General features: G+C 37.9%; 1 protein-coding gene and 1 pseudogene across 3 annotated transcripts in view; both read left to right on the forward strand.

Moving 5' to 3' along the window:
* LOC309857905 (ankyrin repeat domain-containing protein 26-like) overlaps positions 1 to 22028 on the forward strand; it is a 37399-nt gene that overhangs the window by 7344 nt on the left and 8027 nt on the right. For both annotated transcript variants that reach the window (XM_082750624.1, XM_082750625.1), the window contains exons 6-10: positions 1963 to 2030; positions 12504 to 12540; positions 17969 to 18044; positions 20563 to 20620; positions 20728 to 20927. In XM_082750624.1, the coding sequence (XP_082606750.1) occupies positions 1963 to 2030; positions 12504 to 12540; positions 17969 to 18044; positions 20563 to 20620; positions 20728 to 20927 (439 nt within the window). The remainder of the gene's footprint in view (positions 1 to 1962; positions 2031 to 12503; positions 12541 to 17968; positions 18045 to 20562; positions 20621 to 20727; positions 20928 to 22028) is intronic.
* Positions 12593 to 13977, forward strand: LOC309857906 (RAD51-associated protein 1 pseudogene; annotated as a pseudogene). The gene is made up of 2 exons: positions 12593 to 12617; positions 12884 to 13977. The product of its transcript is annotated as an RAD51-associated protein 1 pseudogene (transcript).

Raw genomic sequence — 22028 nt, forward strand, 5'->3', positions numbered from 1 at the left:
AGCCCATGTCACTTGCCAGAAACCAAGACAAAGGCTAGACTAGTCAGCATTAAAAATGAGTGTGGGATTTTTTTTTTTTTAATCTCAAGACTATCGAGACCTTTATCTTTAGGGACCCTAACTGTATCTGTTTCATTCCAAGGATAACTGTTATGCATGGGGTACAAAGAATGTTACATTTGTGTGTTTACTCCTTCCTGCCTCCCTCCCTTCCTCCCTCTCCTCCCTCCCTCTCCTCCTTTCCTTTCTTTGTAGATTTCAGTTATAATTATTTCAGAGAGGGGCAGAGTAGGGACAGAGGAAGAAGCAGATTTCCTGCTGAGCAGGGAGCCTGATGTGGGTCTCAATCCCAGGACCCCAAGACTGTGACCCGAGCTGAATGCAAATGCTTAACCAAGTGCCAAGTGAGCCACCTAGGTACCCCAACATCACGCCCCCCCAACTAGTTACTTGGGTCCTGAGATGCTCAGTTTAGTAGAAAGCCCTATCCTTTTCCTTGAGGGTTATCTCCTATTCTTTCCCCTTTGAATTTTCCAAGAACCTAAAGAGTTCCCAAAGACCAAAGAGACCATCCTCTTTCTTCAAGTCATTTGGAGGGAAAAAAGGACATTCTTATCATTGCCTTGTTTCCTTTGATTCTATTGCTGCAATATTGCTGTGTGGTGCCTTCTTGACTAAGTGGGTTAAGCGACTGTCTTTGGCTCAGGTCATGATCCTAAAGTCCCAGGATTGAGTCTCCCCAGGTGGGCTCCCTGCTCAGAGGGGAGTCTGCTTCTCCTCCTGACCCTCCCCCCTCTCATCTTCTCTCTCTCCCTCTCTCATTTTCTCTCTCAAATAAATAAATAAATAAATAAATATCTTAAAAAAAGAAAGAAAGAAAAATATAATTAATTATTTGTGAGAGAGAGAGAACAAGAGCATGAGCATGAGCAGGGGGAGAGGTTGAGTAGGGAGCCAGATGTGGGGCTCAATTCCAGGACCCCAAGATCATGATGGAGCTGAAGGCAGACACTTAAATGACTGAGCCACCCTGGCACCCCTGCAAATAACTTTTTATACAGACCTGTTCTCTAGAAGGCAATTTTTTCCCCCTGCAGTCTGGTTATGATTGACCTTTGCTCCCAGGAAGCCCTTGCTGATCCACATTCCCCAGTCTCCATGGTGACCCACAATGAGACTTCAAAGTCACAACATTTTTTAGTTTACGACATATGCTTATATGCTCAGCTGTTATTCCAAGGCACCAGCACCCTGTTCTGGCTGCCGGGCCCCCTGGCTTTAGCCACAAACACCCTTCCCTTCACACTCAAAAGTCTTACGTGAAGCCCATATGTTTGTGCTGACCTTCATAATGAAGTACCACTTGAGGATTTTGCTTGTCTATCCTGCTAGCAGATGATAGTTGGGACCCTTCTAAGCTGTTAAAGAGGTTCAAATAATGCTACAGGAAGAGCCTGGGCTTTCCTTTCTCCTTTGTTACTAGGCCTGTATCTCAAGCCTGATTTAAATCCTGCAGAGCGCCTTTTCTTATGAGGTGATGAAAGGTGTCATACTGACCTTCTTGGAGTGGTGGGCATCATCTTTCCCAAGAGGCCATGTTTTGGGTAAAATATTTCATTAAATCCTCTTAACAACATTGTGAAATAAGGCAGTAAGATGCCTGTCTTATAGAGGAAGACTTGAGATAGAGAGAAGTGGCTCCTCCAAGAGCAAATAGCTGTGGTTAGAGAGTTAGGACCACTGAGTTCAAAACACGTTCCATTATGGCAAGCTAACACTACTAATTGCTAAATTACTACTTCATGACTAGTTCACCTTACTTTGAAGTATATGGGGTATTTTAAGTTTTGATATTAGCTCTGATATTATTTCAAATACACTTATGAATTTGATATATTTGGTAAATATTTTTCATATCAGTATTAAAATAGTAACGTTGTTTATCACCCTTTTTATATGTAGCAATCACCAAACAATTGCCAAACATACAGAAGAAAGACTTAAAAATTTTTCGCAAAATAACAACCCAGGTAAGACTTTTCAGAGTGAAGTACTTTTGGTGGTCACATAGATGAAGTCAGAGTAAAAAAGTTTTGATAAAGAAAGAACAGTGGGGGAAAAAAAAAAACCTGAATGTGTAAATTGTATAAGTTCACTTTCTTGCTTTCTTTCTCTTTCTCTCCCTCACCTCTCAATTTTACTTATTTGACAGAGAGAGAGAAAAGTGAGAGAGCACAGGCAGAGGGACAGGGAGAAGCAGGTTTCCCACTGAGCAGGGAGCGCAATGGGGGGCTCAATCCCAGGGTCCAGGGATTTTGACCTGAGCTGAAGGAGGATGCTTACCCAACTGAGCCACCCAGGAGCCCCTATTTTTTTTTTCTTTCTTAATATCTTTCTATTGTTTTTTAAATTTCTTTTCAGTGTAACAGAATTCATTGTGTATGCACTCTACCCAGTGCTTCATGTAATACGTGCCTTCTATAATACCCACCACCTGGATCCCCCAACCTCCTACTCCCCACCCCTTCAAAAGCCTCAGATTGTTTTTCAGAGTCCATAGTCTCTCATGGTTCATTTCCCCCTCCAATTTCCCTCAACTCCCTTCTCCTCTCTGTATCCCCATGTCTTCCATGTTATTTGTTATGCTCTAGAAATAAGTGAAACCATATGATAATTGACTCTCTCTGCTTGACTTATTTCACTTAGCATAATCTCTTCTAGTCCCGTCCATGTTGCTACAAAAGGTGGGTATTCATCCTTTCTGATGGAGGCATAATACTCCATAGTGAATATGGACCGCTTCTTCTTTATCCATTCATCCATTGAAGGGCATCTTGGTTGTTTCCAGTGTTTGGTGACTGTGGCCATTTGTGCTATGAACATTGGGGTATAGATGGCCCTTCTTTTCACTACACCTATATCTTTGGGGTAAATACCCAGGAGTGCAATTGCAGGGTCATGGGGAGGCTCTATTTTTGATTTCTTAAGTAAACTCCACACCATTTTCCAAAGTGGCTGCACCAACTTGCATTCCCACCAACAGTGTAAGAAGGTTCCCCTTCCTCCACATGCTCTCCAACACATGTTGTTTCTTGTCTTGCTAATTTTGGCCATTCTAACTGGTGTAAGGTGGTATCACAATGTGGTTTTAATTTGCATCTCCCTGATGGCTAGTGCTGATGAATATTTTTTCATGTGTATGATAGCCATCTGTATGTCTTCATCGGAGAAGTGTCTGTTTATATCTTCTGCACATTTTTTGACATGGTTATCTGTTTTGTCTGTGCTGAGTTTGAGAAGTTCTTTATAGATCCTGGGTACTGTCATTTGCAAATATCTTCTCCCATTCCATGGGTTGCCTCTCTGTTTTGTTGACTCTTTTCTTTGCTGTGCAGAAGCTTTTGATCTTGATGAAGTCCCAAAATTTCATTTGCACTTTTGTTTCCTTTGCCTTTGGAGACATCTTGAAAGAAGTTGCTGTGGCCAATGTTGAAGACATTACTGCTTATGTTCTCCTCTAGGATTCTGATGGATTCCTGTCTCATGTTGAGGTCTTTTGTCCACTTTGAGTTTATCTTTGTGTACGATGTAAGAGAATGGTTGAGTTTCATTCTTCTACATATAGCTGTCCAATTTTCCCAGCACCATTTATTGAAGAGACTGTCTCTAAGCCAGCATTAACCAGATCCCCAAAGCCAGCAAAGACCCCACCAAAAAGGAGAATTTCAGACTGATATCACTGATGATTATGGGTGCTAAGATTCTCAACAAGATCCTAGCAAATAGGATCCAACAGCACATTAAAAAGATTATCTACCATGACCAGGTGGGATTCATCCCTGGGTTGGAAGGATGATTCAACATTTGCAAATCAATCAATGTGATAGAGCAAATCAATAATAGAAGAGGTCCTCACAGTTGATGCAGGAAAAAGCATTTGAAAAAACTCAGCATCCATTCCTGATTAAGACGCTTAAAGTATAGGGAGAGAGGGAACATTCCTCAACTTCATAAAATCTGTCTATGGAAAACCCACAGTAGATATCATCCTCAATGGGAAAAAGCTTGCAGCCTTCCCGTTGAGATCAGGAACATGAAAAGGAGGCCCACTCTCCCCACTCATGTACAACATAGTATTAGAAGTCCTAGCAACAGCAATCAGACAACAAAGAGAAATAAAAGGTATCCAAATTGGCAGTGAGGAAGTCAAACTCTCTCTCTTCGCAGATGACATAATACTTTATATGGAAAACCCAAAAGACTCCATCCCCAAACTACTAGAACTCATTCGGCAATTCTGTAACATGGCAGGATACAAAGTTAATGTACAGAAATCAGGGGCTTTCTTATACACTAACAATGAAAACACAGAAAGGGAAATTAGAGAATCAATTGCATTTACTATAGCACCAAGAACCATAAGATACCTGGGAATAAACCTAACCAAAAAGGCAAAGGATCTGTACTCAAGGAACTGCAGAACACTCATGAAAGAACTCGAAGACACAGAAAGATGGAAGACCATTCCATGCTCTTGGATCAGAAGAATAAACATTGTTAAAATGTGTATACTGTCTAGAGCAATCAGAAGGCCATTCTGATCAAAATTCCATCAGTATTTTTCAAAGAGCTGAAGCAAATAATCCTAAAATTTGTATGGAATCAGAAGAGACCCCAAATTGCTAAGGAAATGTTGAAAAAGAAAAACAAAACTGGCTGCATCACATTTGATTTCAAGCTTTACTACAAAGCTGTGATCACCAAGGCAGCATGGTACTGGCATAAAAACAGACACATAGACCAGTAGAACAGAGTAGAGAGCCCAGATATGGACCCTCAACTCTATGGTCAATTAATCTTCGACAAAGCAGGAAAAAATACACAGTGGAAAAAAGACACTCTTTTTTAAAAATTTTTTTTAGTTTATTTTCAGAAAAACAGTATTCATTATTTTTTCACCACATCCAGTGTTCCATGTAATCCGTGCCCTCTATAATACCCACCACCTGGTACCCCAACCTCCCACCTCCTTAATATCTTTCTTAATAATCCAGTATTCAGAATTATTTAAGAATTTAAATACTGTCATGAACAATAAGAACAAATCCATGAGAGAGACTGGACTCCAGGAAATAAACTGAGGGTTACGGAAGGGAGGGGATTGGGGTATGCGGGTACTGGGTGATGAGTATTAAGGAGGGCACGTATCGTGATGAGCACTGGGTGTTATACGCAGCTAATTAATCATTGAACACTACATCCGAAACTTACGATGTAGTATATGCTGGCTACTGAACATAATTTTTTTTAAAAGTACCTCAGTGTGGACAACAACAAAAAAGGAAGTTAACTTTAGGCAATTTAAAATACAAGACATTATTGTTTGAAAAGAAATTCATTATTATAGTCATGACCCCTAAAATCCCTTATATCTTTGTGTCAATAAGAGAAAGATTTTTAAGTTAGTATGTTTTATACTTCCTCTTTAGGCATATTAAAACAAATTGAACTTGTTATGTAAATGGATCTTTTAATTTTTTCAAGTGGATTACATTTAGTAAATATTATTACATAGTGATTTGTCTCATTAAAAAAGGAGCTATCCTTAAAAACTGGGAACTCTACAATACATTCGTGGTACCATAAACAAATGGCAAAAAATATGAACTGGAAAACTTAGCTAGTATGCAGCAATACCAGGACCCTGGAATCATGACCCGAGCCGAAGGCAGAGGCTTTAACCCACTGAGCCACCCAGGCACCCCGGGATAGTGTAATTTTGTTAGAACATGATACTCTGTTGCCATTAGTAAAGAGATTATCATAATAAAAATTCAAATGGGGCAGCTGAGGCTCAACAGATTATACTAAAAGCAGAAAAATGATTCACAATAACAAAAATGCTACCATTTGTCCCTACATATGGCACCTAGTGTTGTACAATCTGAAATGCATGAAGAAACATTTAATTTAGTAGACTTTTATCAAAGAAAATCTGTAGGTTGGTTCGGTTTTGCAATTTACTCATTTTCATTTGTTCACTTAGCAAATAACTATCAAGTGTATTTTAGCTACTGTCACTCTGATGTAGAATACAGACATTCAAAAAACACAATCCTTGCCCTCCAGGAGTTTGTTATTATCATTGTCATTTTTATTATCTACTCTATTTTTACTACTTTATTTTAATTATTTAGTTTATTCCGTGCTTACTATAGGCCAGAGCCCCTTCGTGTTTATAATTCTCATTGTTAGGTTTTTATTCGTATTTAATATGTAAGTCAATAGTATGCAGACTGAGTAGTAAGTTTGCCAGGTAAATAAGTAGAATAACCATGTTTAACAGGAGGAACGTCCATCAAGATTACATGTTTTGCAGAGGGAACAGCAGTGCAGACGCTCAGATGTATGAGTGAACTTTGGAGCACTTATGAGCAGTTCAGTTTTGCTGGTGCAAAAAGTGTGCTATGGGAATGGTTGGAATGAGTGAATACTTAGCTAAGGCAAGCTAATGAAAGTTTTTCAGTACCATAGAAAGGTGTAGATCTTACCATGTAGACCTTGGGAAATTTATCAGGTTGAATGCTTTAAGCTGCAAATAACAGGTGACTTATAATAGTGACTAAAACAGGGCCACCTGGATGGCTTAGTCAGTTACACGTTGACTCTTAGTTTTAGCTCAGGTCACAGTCTCATGGGTCATGAGATCAAGCCCCACATCCCACAGGGCTCCATGCTCAGCATGGAGTCTGCTTGACGATTCTCTTCCTCTGCCATTCCTCCCATTTGTGCACTCTCTCTTGCATGCGTTCACTCTCTGTCAAATAAATCTAGAAAAAGCAAACCAAACCAAACAGTGACTAAAACGGTCAGAACCAGAATTCTTTTGATGGTTCAGTGATGTCTCCAGGATGCCAGTTGTCTCTTTTTAGCTTTGAGGTTGGCAGTATTTTATATGTCCTTTCCTGATTGGCTAATTAGCAACAATATCCAGTGACTGGAAGGACTGTTTTTCTTTATATGTTTCTTTTCTTTTTTTTTTTTAAGATTTTTTTTATTTATTTGACAGAGAGAGACAGACAGAGAGGGAATACAAGCAGGGGGAAGTCGCAGAGGGAGAAGCAGGCCTCTTTCTGAGCAGGGAGCCTGATGTGGGGCTGGATCCCAGGACCCTGAAATCATGACCCGAGCTGAAGGCTGACGCTTAACAACTGAACCACCCAGGCTCCGCTATATGTTTCTTAAAATAGGAAGAAAACTCCGAGGCTTGCAGCAACTTTCCTCTAACATCTTATAAGCTAGGTTATATCACATGCTTGTTCCTAAACCAACCACTGGTAAACCAGGTACTGTGATTAGCTTAGAATAATCTTTTTTTCTTTTGAAGCTACGGTAAGGCGGCTTCGTGTTTGGGACAATAAATATCCAAATAAAGTTGTGGTTTTCCAGCAAGAATGAAGACTATGGCATGGTTATTGGGGAGGGAGCCAGCAGTACTTGATGGAGCAGTACTTCACTGGAGAATGTGAAGCAGAAGGGTAACAAGATTAGATTTGAATTAGGGTCTTCTGGTTGTGGCACAAAATAGTGATCACCAAGATTTTTCTCTAAAGGGCCAGATAGTGAATATTTTAGGCCCTGTGGTTTTTCAACTACAACTACCACTATAGTGTGAAAGCAGCTGTAGCAACACGTAGGTGAATAGCAAGAGCCAACCATCTGGTTCTGTAAATAAAGTTTTATGGGGGCACAGGCACATGACTGGTCTGACTTGGCCTGTGGCCATAGTTTGGTCAACCCTCATGTGGAGGATAGATTGGAAAAAAACCATGTAAAGAGACTGGAAGATAAAGGACGCTTATATTTCCTTAGTCTAGTATCAGTCCATTATGAAATGTTCACTCCTCTATACTCAAAAAGTCAGGAGGCTCAATTTATTCAATTTACAATGTTGTTCTTTTCTAGGCCTTATATCTTTCTCATTTTTTAAAAATTTAAAACTTTTCAAAAGATTTTATTTATTTGAGAGAGAGCACAAGTGGGGCAGAGGGGCAGAGGGAGAGGGAGAAGCAGACTCCCCATTGAGCAGGGAGCCTGGAATGGGGCTTGATCCCAGGACCCTGAGACCGTGACTTGAGGGGAAGGCAGATGCTTAACTGAGTCACCCAGGTGCTGCCTTTCCCATTTGTTTTGCTTAAAAACTTTTTATTCATTTAATAAATAGCAATACTAGTTGGTGGGGTTATTTTTTTTCCCCTTCTGGAAGTCCTCAATTAAGAGCTCATGTTTGTGTAGGGCAGTGGCAGGGGAAATATAAAGCAATGATAGAAAAGAAGTATAGTTAATACAGTTTCATGATTATTGAATGTAGAAAGAGGAGAGAGGGGGATGCCTGGGTGGCTCAGTCATTAAGTAGCTGCCTTCAGCTCAGGTCATGATCCCAAGGTCCTGGGATGAAGCCCCACATTGGGGTCCCTGTTCCATGGGAAACTTGCTTCTCCCTCTCCCACTCCCCCTGCTTGTGTTCCCCCTCTCGCTGTCTCTCTGTCAAATAAAATCTTAAAAAAGGGGAGGGGGAAGAAGAAATCGTAGAAGAGTCATATCTTTCCAGGTTGTGCACTAACATTTAAACTTGCCCATGAAGAATGAGTAGGACTTTATCGGAGTGCAGTGGGAATAGGGAAGACCAGGGATTTTCTGTATATGTTGAATTTGATGGAATATCCATGTAGAATATTTTTAGTAACTGGATAATTGAATACTAGGAGTTTCTAGCTGGAGACAGAGCCTCAAGTTTGTAGGTGCTGATTTGAAATAAATTGATTAGAATTATTAGGCTAAGTCATAGCTTGGACAAAGATTGAGCTTGTCCATGATGGAAAACATATAGAAATAGACGAAGGCCAGTGAACAAAGCCTGGCAATACCAGTATATAAAGTGTGGATGGAGGTGTAAGACTTGGTAGAGAAGACTGGGAAGTGGCTGGGGAAACTTAGGAGAGGAATTAGAGGAAATGTTGTTGAAAAATTTGAAAAAAAATATTTCATGGAGTATTAATTGTATCAAAATCACTAAAAAAAGTTGGATTTAACTTTTAAAAGTTCTTTGGTGGTAACCTTTTCAAAAGAACCATTTTTGAGTTGTAAGGTCTGTTATTTATGTGACTGGACTATTCTGTGTTCAAATATGGAAAAATAACACAACAAGTGTTATTTTTTCTAACTGCAGTATCTACCTGGACAGGGTCAAGGGGATATGGTCTGGCCTGGTGAGTAGACTGGCCAACATTTTTCCATAATTGTCAAAACCTAGGGGTCAAGTGTGAGGAAAAGTGTTGTCTTTCTTACCTGTTTTGTGTAGAGATACTTGAGCTTTTCTTCAAGTCCCTGATACACTCTCGTGGATGAATACTAGGACAAAAATCTGGAAGCAATAGGCAGGAAGCCGCTGTCAGGCCCTATCTCTGAAATGGAATCACGATGCAGCTGTCTTTTGACAGTTTTAAATTTGATCAGAAATACTTTATACAGACCTGCAGTTTGGGAGAAACTGACCTCTGTTAAGTATTTTATTGCAGAAAACTAGTATAATATCAAGGAGGAAATATAACGTGATATGCTGAATATACCAGTTGTCACTTGCTAGGGATTCTGTGTCAGTAAAAAACGTCAGTACTGGACTATTTTTGTTAGTGCTGTCTCTCTCCATCCTCTTTAATTTGCCTTCTTCTTATATCTTTACTTTTACTGCTTCTTTCTGAATTTTATCTGTAAAGAAAGCACTAAGGAAAACTGTCTTGGAATCTATCACTATTGGAACACATTTCTACTATATGTATATTTCCTCCTAAGGTAACAGGCTACCCCATCTAAAATGTATTTCATATTTTGTTGTTTCTTGTGCTTAACTTCTTTGTACCTGTACCACAGTGACAGAGTTAGTGATGATGTTTAGCCAAGATTGAAAGCATTTTCTGGATTATCGGAAATTTTTACCTGATAACAGTTTTAATGTGACATGCTTTTGTACTTTTTCAGAAATTGGTAAACTATGGCTTAACAAGAATATGTGGCCAAATAGATTGACAAGTTTTTAACCATCTATGTATAAAAGATAACTCACTTTGTTTTCCCCCAAATGAATTCTGTTGATCTCTAACGATCAAATCCACTATTTTCAGGCTGGAGTGGATAACTCATCCTACATTTCGAATGTAGTATTTCTGAGTTTTTGAGCAGATTGTCAACAACTGCCTTTAATAGGTGAACTGTTTCTAATTCTATAAGAAATTAATAAAATGAGTGGAAACAAAAAACCTCTAGAACCAATAGTGTGTTATTATACTGTGTATGATATATTTTTCTATAAATTTTTATATATTTTATATATATATAATATATATATTTTTTTTCTATAATTATTCCTTATCGATTCATAACTACAATAGAAGTGAATTAAGCCCTATTTAGTTGCAGAAAATTTATGTGACCTTTTAGTTTTTTTATAGGAACTTTTATACTGTAGGACATATTGGTAATCAGCAGAATTCTCTTTTTTCCCCAATTAAAATACGATTGTTGCTTGTTTCACATTATTTTCTGACATTATTTCATCTATTCCTTTTATGCCTTTATTCAAATGGATATAGAAATACAGTAGTCCCCCAGGAAAATTCTAAGAAAAACAGATTCAAGGAAAGGTATTCTGTGAAATAACCTTCTAACTGTAATCGTGTCTTAAAACATCAACCTTAATCATAAAAATTGCATATGATGCATTGGTATTAGAGGCTCCCAAAATGACACCCAGGTTTGGTTATTCACTGGAGGAACTCGCATGTCTCAATATATTTGTACGCATGCCTGCGGTTATTACAGTGAAATGATACAAAGCAAAATCAGCAGAGAAAAGGTGCATGGAGTGAAGTCTAGAGGAAGCCAAGTGCAGGCTTCTAAGAATCCTCGGCCTATGGGTGTGCTTAATTCCTCCAGCATTAAATCACGACAACTCGTGTGAGATGTCGTCTGCCAATACAAGAATCTTATAGATACTCAGTGCCTGAAGTTTTCTTTAAGTGATAATCATGTAGGCATCTTCTCCCTAGCATATATCAAAATTATGGTTCCCGGAAGGAAATCAAATAGTAAATGCTTGATAAATCACCTGGTTTGTACCAACACTTAACAGTCTCAATGGATACCTTTTCTTTTTTTCCTTCACAGTAAATAGACCTTATTTTTTACAGCATTTTCAAGTCCATTGCAAAATATCGCAGAAAGTACAGAGAGTTTCCATTTACCGCATGTTCCTCTACACGCATAGCCTTCTTGTTGTCAACATCCTGAACCACAGTGGTACATTGTTATATTTATATTAGCTCATCTTTATCATCCACAGTCCATAATTTACATCAGGGTTCATTCTTGGTGTTGTACATTCTATGGGTTTTAACAAATGTGTGATGACATGTATCTACCATGTGGTATCACATAGAATAGTTTCACTGCCTTAAAAGTTCTCTGTGCTGTGCCTGTTCCCCTTGTCACAACCCTTGTCTCCTAACTTAAAAAGTTTTACTTTTACCAGAATGTCATATAGTTGCAATCATACAGTGGATATCTTCTCGAATGTTTAAAAAATTAAAATTCCGAGGTAATTGAATATAGTGATTCAAGATAATCTTTGTCCTTTGTTATGTTCATCAGTGTAGGATCTGATGACATATGCCTTACAGACTGAAAAAGTGTGATTTCTACAGATGTTTGTCACATAGTGGGGAAGGTTGAGAACAATGACATCATATCCTGCTACCTAGCACTAATCTTTGGTACCATTCTGGTCTAAGAGTTGGATCCAGATAGACTCTCCAGCAATGAAAGTAGGTCGACTCAAGAGGTTATACTTTATAGAACCAGAATTACTAAAATCACTAAAAGCTTTCATACTTACCTTGCAATTGGAAATAAGGCCAGAGAGAGTCTGTTTGCTATGTTTTGCCATGCTGCAAAGTAGAGTGTCTGTAGACCAAACTTTGTGATGAGGTGTTTCACCCTAAACTTAACAGCCCCTGCTGGAGATCTGGAGAAGTTCTGTTGTGTTACAGCAAAATAATTATAGTCTCTTTTAACTGTACCTCATAGTGAAAGTCCTGAAGAATCCAGAAGAATCCTGACTTTGTCAGTCTATGAGGATGATTCTGCTAATGACACCATTTTCTGTTAGTCTCAAGGGTTTGGTTAAAATTGTGGTCAATATAAACATCCACTTGTAGGTATCAAATTCCAATAAATACCATTCTTTTCTTCCATTTGGTAAATGTAGAGGAGAAAGTAACATTTTTTAGCGAGTTTACTGCCTACCAATAGTATAATTAATATTCACTCCAGTGTGGTTGCCAGGTTTGGTCCCGAAGAATACTTTTTAATACAACATCAGTCTCGCAATTTGAATATTCTGTATTTTTCTGTTGTTGATTTAAAATGTACTTTGCTTTTTTCTTTAGTGGCGAATAAGACTTCTGAAGAAGACTCTTTAAGCAGGTAGGATTTTTGTGGATTTTTTTTTTTTAACAAATTCTGTGTTAACAAGGGAATGCAGAGAAAAGCATTTGTTGAGAGTCCTACTGTGTGTTAGGCACTATATTATGTGCTTGACATTTATTATTATATAGTCATTACAATAGCATCACAAAGTAGATGTGCTGTTACAGCCTATTTTTTTATTATTTAGTCAGCTGTGGTTCAGGAACATTGATTAATTGACCTATGATTCTATAGTTAAAGAGTAGCAGACCCAGAAACCGCCACTGCTGCTAACAAGAGCTTGAACACTGTGAATTTTTGGTCTTGGAGGGGGCCATGGTGCCCCCCCATGAGGCCTAAGAAACTAGTCAGTTACTCAGTTTGAAAATTCTTCAAATTTTCAAATGTGATGATGACTTTGTTTCTGCAACCACACCTTTGAATTAGAAGCCCAGAACAATACCAAAAGAGTTAATACTAGAAACAAGAAAACCTAAACTGAAGAATGTCCAGAAAGAAGATATCCCACTACAAGAGAAAACACCTAAAAAAGGATGGCTTTAGGTGACGAACTTTACCAGCGAGACTTAGAAGTGGCGCTAGCTTTATCAGTGAAGGAACTTCCAGGGGTCACCATTGATGTGGGAGAGGCTCGAGATACAAGCACCAAAAAATGTGGCAGCAGCGAAATTGGGATAATGACTAAGGCTCCCCATCTCTCCGATTGCAGTGTAGCCAGTGATGATTTAGATTGAGATAAGCTTACCGAGGGAGATGATATGTGCGGTGCTGAAGGGAAAAGAAAAGCAGCATCAAAAGCTGTGGTACAGCAGAGGAAGAGTCTTTAGGAAGGCAGTCATGGCGGTAGTGCTGACGACTCTGAACCAACCCCCTGGTGGAGAGTCTGAGGATGAGTCTGATTTTAGGGAGAGTGAAGATGATGATGCAAACTTCACTGTGGGAGAAAATAAAGTGGAAGAAATTAAAAAGAAAGAAGTGAAAGTAAAATCCCCACTTGAAAAAAAGGAGAAGAAACCTCAATCCAAACATGATCCAAAGTCACTTTGGAAGTGACTTCAAGAGACTGTGCTCCAGTTGCCCTGAAATCAGAATCTCAGCCTTCACCAAAAAAGGCTTTATCAGTGAAGAGGCCACTCGGAAACCATTACAAATATGCAAACCTTCAGCTGGAAGCAGAAAACCTAAGTAGATGCCACCAGCGCTGTCTGGAAGTAGCAACAGCAGCAGCAACAGCAGCAGGAGCCCACTGGCAGGGGTGTCTGTTAAGTCTCCAAATCAGAGTCTCTGCTTTGGCTTGTCTAGATTAAAACAAGTGAAACCTTTGCATCCAAATGCTGCTAGTAGCTAAGTGTGGTAGTCAACAAAGGTTTGATTAAGAGAATAAGAGTTTTACAAGTGTGTTTATATTTGAATTGTGTTTCTGTTGAAGAAGTATCATAACATTTCTGGAAAGAAGACATCCAGATGGCCAACAGACACATGAAAAAGTGCTCCATATCACTCGGTATCAGGGAAATACAAATCAAAACCACAATGCGATATCACCTCACACCAGTCAGAATGGCTAAAATAAACAAGTCAGGAAATGATAGATGCTGGCGAGGATGCGGAGAAAGGGGAACACTCCTACACTGTTGGTGGGAATGCAAGCTGGTGCAGCCACTCTGGAAAACAGCATGGAGGTTCCTCAAAATGTTGAAAATAGAACTGCCCTATGACCCAGCAATTGCACTATTGGGTATTTACCCTAAAGATACAAACGTAGTGATCCAAAGGGGCACGTTCACCCGAATGTTTATAGCAGCAATGTCCACAATAGCCAAACTATGGAAAGAACCTAGATGTCCATCAACAGATGAATGGATCAAGAAGAAGTGGAATATATACACAATGGAATACTATGCAGCCATCAAAAGAAATGAAATCTTGCCATTTGCGACAACATGGATGGAACTAGAGCGTATCATGCTTAGCGAAATAAGTCAAGCAGAGAAAGACAACTATCATATGATCTCGCTGATATGAGGAAGTGGTGATGCAACATGGGGGCTTAAGTGGGTAGGAGAAGAATCAATGAAACAAGATGGGATTGGGAGGGAGACAAACCATAAGTGACTCTTAATCTCACAAAACAAACTGAGGGTTGCTGGGGGGGGTTGGGAGAAGGGGGTAGGATTATGGACATTGGGGAGGGTATGTGCTTTGGTGAGTGCTGTGAAGTGTGTAAACCTGGTGATTCACAGACCTGTACCCCTGGGGATAAAAATATATGTTTATAAAAAATAAAAAATTAAAAAAAATTAAAAAAATAAAAAAATAAAAAAGCAAACAAACAAACAAACAAAAAAGAAGTATCATAATATAAACAAATCCTTTAATGTTAAAAAAAAAAAGAGTAGTAGACCCACGAATTGACTGTCAGCCTGCATGACTCCCACATCAATTCTTTTGTCCCTCAGCAGCACTGAGGTTAAGGAACAGATCCCAGTCAGATCAGCTCAGAAAGTCAGATTTAGTTATGTGTTTGCTGATTTAGAGTTTTCCTAAGAAACCAGGTTAGTCCAAGCATTTGTTCTATTATATTTGACAACTAGTGATAACTAGGGGTAATTAGTGCAGTGGCAACTAGTCTCTTGTTTTTACTGTCCAAGATTTTAGGATGGCTCTCATTACCTATGGCCATAGTACATAGCTTTTACATAAGCATGACCTAATCAGGCAAGTTCTTAGATAAAGAGATGTCTGCTCTCCTTGAGATGAATGCTTTTTCCAGAAGTGATGGATATGTAATCTAGGTGTAGGCCATGATACGTTAATTAATTTTATCATCTATTTAGAGGATATTTCTAAATGATTCCTGTTTACTGACTTCCCCATCTAGTTTTCCCTTTAGACTAGTCCCTTGACCAGTTCCTTGAAGCCTTTTCTTTTTTTGTAGATTTTTTTCCTTTTCTCTCTTGACTTTTCTATAATCTTTTCTTGTATTTTTCTTTTTTCTTTCTTCTCTGCTTTTCTTGGTGTTTCTTTTATTCCATTAATTTTTTCCCTTTCTGCCAGCTAAGTATTCTCTGTTTTTCTGTAGACAAAATCAAAAGCACATAGAATTTCATGATTTTAGGGCATCTTAGAGATGAATTAATCAAAATACCCTCTGGTTCTACAACCTGTGTTTAACATCCTCACCAAGTGATTATTTAAATGGAGAATTTGAAATGCAGAAGAGACTAAAGTGACTTACTTGGATATTATAAGTGACAGAAATGATATTTACATTCAGGTTTTTTCCTTTTTTCCTCATCTTAATAGGTGAATGTTTTAATAATAGAAAGATGGGGAGTGGGTCTAGTGAACACAGTGAAGGTGCGTAAGGAAGGAATTGGCAGGAGAGCTCGAGTTTCAAGAATAACGACACTGGGTTGGATGGGAATAAGAGTTTTAGAAAAGATGTCAGAATATTTGGGCTTATAAGTTAGATCAAGATGGCTTACAGAAATGAGGGACACACACACACAGAAAGGAATGAAGGATATGGGATATTGGGAGTTTAGAAAAGCACATTAAAATAGAGGGTTCAAGAGAGTCATGAGCAGTTTTTTTGTTGGTTGGTTGAATTGAATGAACTAGCATACTTCAGGTTTTCTGTTGAGAGGTATTAAAATCATTTGAGCCACAGGGAAGGCTTTTTACAGCATATAGGAATGCTGTACTACTACTACTTCCAGCCCAATCTTGGATTAGATCCTCTCGAGTAATGGGGGAATGGAGATTCTGAACCACACAGATATATGGCCCAAGGTAGGGGTCTCCTCACTCCACCTCTTTTTCTAATACTCTGATGTCCTTCCCATGTACTTGTAGGGTTTGGTGGGCTAGGACTGGCTGTCAAATCAGTAACAGAGCTTCATTTGGGTAGTTGGTAACATGTCTACATTGCGATGATTACAAGGATGACTTTCAGTTTAGCAGGAAATGGCTTCTACTCTTGATCATTTGATGCTGTGCTTGTTTTGGGAATCTGCTTTCATAGGCTAAAGATTTAAAAGTTTGGAGGGTACCACTGAGCCCTGCACTTGTTGTAGGGCTATGCTGTACTTGTATCCCTGTGACTTACTGTAACTGGAATCCTGAACCTTCCATTCCCCTTTACCCATTTTGTCCATCTTCCCACCCCATTCTCTTCTGGTGATACAGAATTCTCTGTATTTCTGGGTCTGTTTCTGTTTATTTTTGCTTTTACTGCTCTTGCCTCAGGAGCAGTAAAAGCAAAGCAAACTGTGGGGACTACATCAAAATCAAAAGCTTTTACACAGTGAAGGGATCAGTCCACACAATGAAAAGGCAACCTATGGAATAGGAGCAGATATTTGCAAATGACATAGCCAATAAAGGGTTAGTATACAAATAAAAAGAACTGATAGAACTCAGCACCAAAAACACAACCCAATTTAAAAATTATCAGAAGACATGAACAGACATTTTTCCAAAGAAAACACACAATGACCAACAGGCACCTAAGAAGATACTCAGCATCACTCAGCATCAGGGAAATGGAAATCAAAACTACAACGAGATAGCACTGCCTACCTGTCAGAATGGCTAAAATAAAAAACATAAATAACAATGTTGGCATGTATGTGGAGAAAAAGGTATCCTCTTGGATTATCGGTGCGAATGCAAACTAATGCAGCCACTGTGGAAACAGTATGGCATTTCCTCCAAAAGGTAAAAACTGAACTACCCTACAATCCAGTAATCACACTATTGGGTATTTATGCCCCAAAATAGGAAAATACCAATTTGAATGGATACATGTACCCCTATGGTTACTACAGCATTAGTTATAATAGTCAGCCCGAGTGTCCATTGAGAGATGAATGGATAAAGAAGTGGCACATATATATACAATCGAATATTCAGCCATAGAAAAGAATGAAATTTTGCCATTTCAGTGAAATAGAGGGAACTAGAGAGTATTGTGCTAAGTGGAGTTAAGTCAGAGAAAGACAAATACCATATGATTTTACTCATATGTGGAATTTAAGAAACAATAGAAATGAGCAAAGAAAAATAAAACAACAAAAAGCGAGAGACAGACAAGGAAGAAACTGACTCTTAACCATAGTGAACAAGTTGATGGTTACCAGAGGGGAGATGGGTAGGGAAACAGGTGAAATAGGAGCTAAGGGTTAAGGAATGCACTTGTCGTGCTGAGCGCTGGGTGATGGAATTACCAAATCATTATATTGTATACATGAAACTAATACAGCACTGTGTGATACTGGAATTAAAATAAAAACTTAATAACAAAAACAGAGGCTAAAGTTCAATTACATCAAGAAACTTCATTCAATAAATAAATAGATGACCTTTCACTTGATTTTTCTTTTTCATTAACTTGTTTTTGTTGTATATTTTTGCTCTAAAGTATTTCTGTTAAACCTGGTGATGATAATGCTTCATGGCCTACATCAGATGATGAAGACTTAAGTTTCAATATGAAGGTAATATACTCTCTTGTGAAATTAATTTTTCTGCTCTGAATTTAGTTTTGTGTATTATTTTCTCTTAAAACTTAGCAGTGGCCTGCCTATCATCATTTTATGTTTGAAGTGGAAAGTTGGTCAGAACAAACCACTTTATAGAAATATGACAAGTTGAATTTTTTTTAACTCTGTTAAATATCAAAGTTAGAAAAAATGGGCTGGAAATATATAATGACAGGAAAATTATATTGGGAAAAGCTTTCCCATGATGGAGGAAATATGACATTTGGTCAAGGATAAGGATTCTTACTGTGAGTTTTAAATTATCTTATCATGACTTTTCTTTCTTTTCCTTTCTCTTTTTCTCTTTATCTCTCTTTCTCTTTTCTTCTAACATGACTTTTATAATACTCATTCCTAAATGAATCTTTAGTGGACCCAGTTATTTATTACAGATTGTTTTTTCTTGGACATTTTTTATTTTGGTAGCATACAGTTTTATGAAAGGTTTTTTTTTTTTTTTTTTTTTTTTTTTTTTTTTTTTTGCTATTTCTTTCCCTTGTTCTACATTTAGACCAAAATAAGATTGGAAATTGTGGAAATTTAGAAATTTAAATTCTACTTAACACATTCTACTGTGTTTTCAAAATAATTCCATAAAGAGTTTAGTTAAAACTCTTTATCTAATTGAAGAATACACGTTTTGCCTAAAAAAATAATTAACACTAGAAGCAGAGGCTTTTCATACCCATATGGTAAAATGTCTAATTTCAGAAATCTTTTATATTACAGTTTTTCAAAAATATCTACTCATAATCTTTGTATCAGATTCTAAGATTCAAACTTTTAGACACTTTATATTTATTTAAATATTCATGTTAAAGCTCCTGCATCATGGGATGCCTGGGTGGCTCAGTTGGTTAAGCAGCTGCTTTCAGCTCAGGTCATGATCCCAGCGTCCTGGGATCGAGTCCCACATCGGTGCTCCGCAGGGAGCCTGCTTCTCCCTCTGACTCTGCCTGCCACGCTGTCTGCCTGTGCTTGCTCTCGCCCTCTCTCTCTCTCTCTGACAAATAAATAAATAAAATCTTTAAAATAAAATAAAATAAAATAAAATAAAAAGCTCCTGCATCATTATAAGCTATTGGATTTTAGGAAACATAATTGTGCATCTCCTGGAACACCTAGAATAAAAGCTTGCTTGAAGAATTAATTTTAATATTTTTTGAATGTGAATTAATGAGCAGACAGATGGAATTCTGTATAATGGAATGTTATATAAATAATGTAATGTGCATAATATGTCATAATTAAATATAAAAAATTTTTGAAATACATAATTTAAAAATTTATATTCCCTCTTCATGTTTAGGATTTATAAGTGCAAATGAATTATGTTGAGGAAATAAATGAGAAAGAAGGTTACAATCTATTTTTTACTATTCTTTAATTGTGAGCTTAGAATTTTAGATAGAGAGTCTTTTTTCTCCTGTATTTTTTTTTTCCTGCTTTGTTGAAGATTATTTGACCATAGAGTCGAGGGTCCATATATGGACTCTATTCTGTTCCACTGGTCTATGTGTCTCTTTTTGTGCCAGTTCCATGTGTTCATCATCATTAGACATCAGAGAGATTCAAAGCAAAAACACATTGAGATACCACCTTCCACCAGTTAGAATGGCCAAAATCAAGAAGACAGTAAACAACAAGTGTTGGAGAAGATGTGGAGAAAGGGGAAACTTCTTACAGTGTTGGTGGGAATGCAAGTTGGTGCAGCCACATTGGAAAACTGTGCTACCCGATGACCCTGCAGTTGCACTGCTGGATATTTACCCCAAAGATACAGATGTAGTGAACAGAAGGGCCATCTGTACCCCAATGTTCATAGCAGCAATGGCCACAGTCGCCAAACTGTGGAAAGAACCAAGATGCCCTTCAACGGTTGAATGGATAAAGAAGATGTGGTCCATATACAAGATGGAGTATTATGCCTCCATCAGAAAGGATGTGTACCCAACTTTTGTATGAACATGGATGGGACTAGAGGAGATTATTCTGCATGAAATAAATCAAGCAGAGAGAGTCAATTATCATATGGTTTCACTTACTTGTGGAGCATAAGAACTAACATGGAGGACATAGAGAGATGGAGAGGAGAAGGGAGTTGAGAGAAATTGGAAGGGGAGAAGAACCATGAGAGACTATGGACTCTGAAAAACAATTGGAGGGTTTTGTAGGGGCTGGCATGGGAGGTTGGTTGAGCTTGGTGGTGGGTTTTAAAGAGGGCACGTATTGCATGGAGCACTGGGTGTGGTGCATAAACAATGAATTTTGGAACACACGCATCTCTCATAATCCTCACCCCAGGAGAAAATGTAGGCTAATAAATGGCAGAACTGAGATTTGAATCTACATTTGAATGATTCCAAAACCCATGTTCTTTGTGTAATGGTGCTCATTTGACAATGGTGAATATTATAATTATTTTACCAAATGTGTTATTTGTAATCCTTAATACTATTAATTTCTTTTCTAGAACACCTCAAAACCAAACTTAAGAAAATTAATGAATGCTTCTCAGCTTTTCAAGAAATGTAAGCTGTTTGAAGACTTGTTATGCACTGATTTTTGTCCATTCTTGTGTTAGTAACTTGAAATTACAGATATTTTCATATACTCTTTATTTTGTTTTTTTACTAAGTGGAAATAGAACTTGGCCTTCTATCACCAGGAGATAAAACTTTATCTGAGCATGATAATTCTGAAAACAAATGTGAAGATACAGTTGGTGTTTTTTCCAAACCATCTGTTGACATCTGTGACTCTTCTCCTCCTGCTTTGCCATCGCCTGATTCTATTCTAAAACCTCCTTTCACATCGTTAGGCCTTGGTCTTACAAAGGTAAGTTGTTTCATTTTAAACTTTTTCCCTGTTCATATTTTATCGTCTTGATCCTTCTAATGAAAAGAATCTTAGGAAGAAAGGGAAGTCCTCAAGATCATAAGAGAAAGCAGTGTCATACTGGAAGAGAGGTAATTGGATTGAGATTTATAAAGTCTGGTGGGAGTGAACAGTTCTTAGGTATGCCATTATGGGAGGAAAGAATTACAGAGCAACTGGAAAGAACAGCTATAGATGGAATATGAAGATGAGGGAGGAGGTGAAGGGAAAGAATTCATTTAAGAAGGGCTAGATGACTGTAAAGCTTGCAGAGTTGAGAGAGATTATTATAAAAACACAATAGCAGTTGTGGGGCTACGGGACAGCAGATACTCTACATTATAAAATATGGTAGAAATTATTTTAAGTGGGAATTAAGAAAACGGAGTCAGGTAATTTAAAAAAATGCTCACTCATCTGAATGATTACAGCTTATTTCTATGAAGAAGTGGAAGAAAATTTTATTCTTACTTTTAAGTTGATAAAGTGTGATATTGTATATGTAATTTAGCAAAACCTGTGTTTATAGATAATGCAAAGTGAAATCTGTTTTAGGCCTTAATCAGACTTATTATGAATTTTGAATTTTGGCCATCATCCTTTTTTTAAAAATTTTTTCAATTTATTTATTTTCAGAAAAACAGTATTCATTATTTTTTTTTACCAACCCAGTGCTCTATGCAATCCCTGCCCTCTATAATACCCACCACCTGGTACCCCAACCTCCCACACCCCCCTGCCACTTTAATCCCTCAGATTGTTTTTCAGAGTCCATAGTCTCTCATGATTCACCTCCCCTTCCAATTTACCCCAACTCCCTTCTCCTCTCTAACACTCCTTGTCCTCCATGATATTTGTTATGCTCCACAAATAAGTGAAACCATATGATAATTGACTCTCTCTGCTTGATTTATTTCACTCAGCATAATCTCTTCCAGTCCTGTCCATGTTGCTACAAAAGTTGGGTATTCATCCTTTCTGATGGAGGCATAATACTCCATAATGTATATGGACCACAACTTCCTTATCCATTCATCCGTTGAAGGCCATCTTGGATTTATT

The sequence above is a fragment of the Mustela nivalis genome (genome assembly GCF_964662115.1).
Source record: "Mustela nivalis genome assembly, contig: HAP1_SCAFFOLD_1524, whole genome shotgun sequence".
NCBI classification, from domain to species: Eukaryota; Metazoa; Chordata; class Mammalia; order Carnivora; family Mustelidae; genus Mustela; species Mustela nivalis.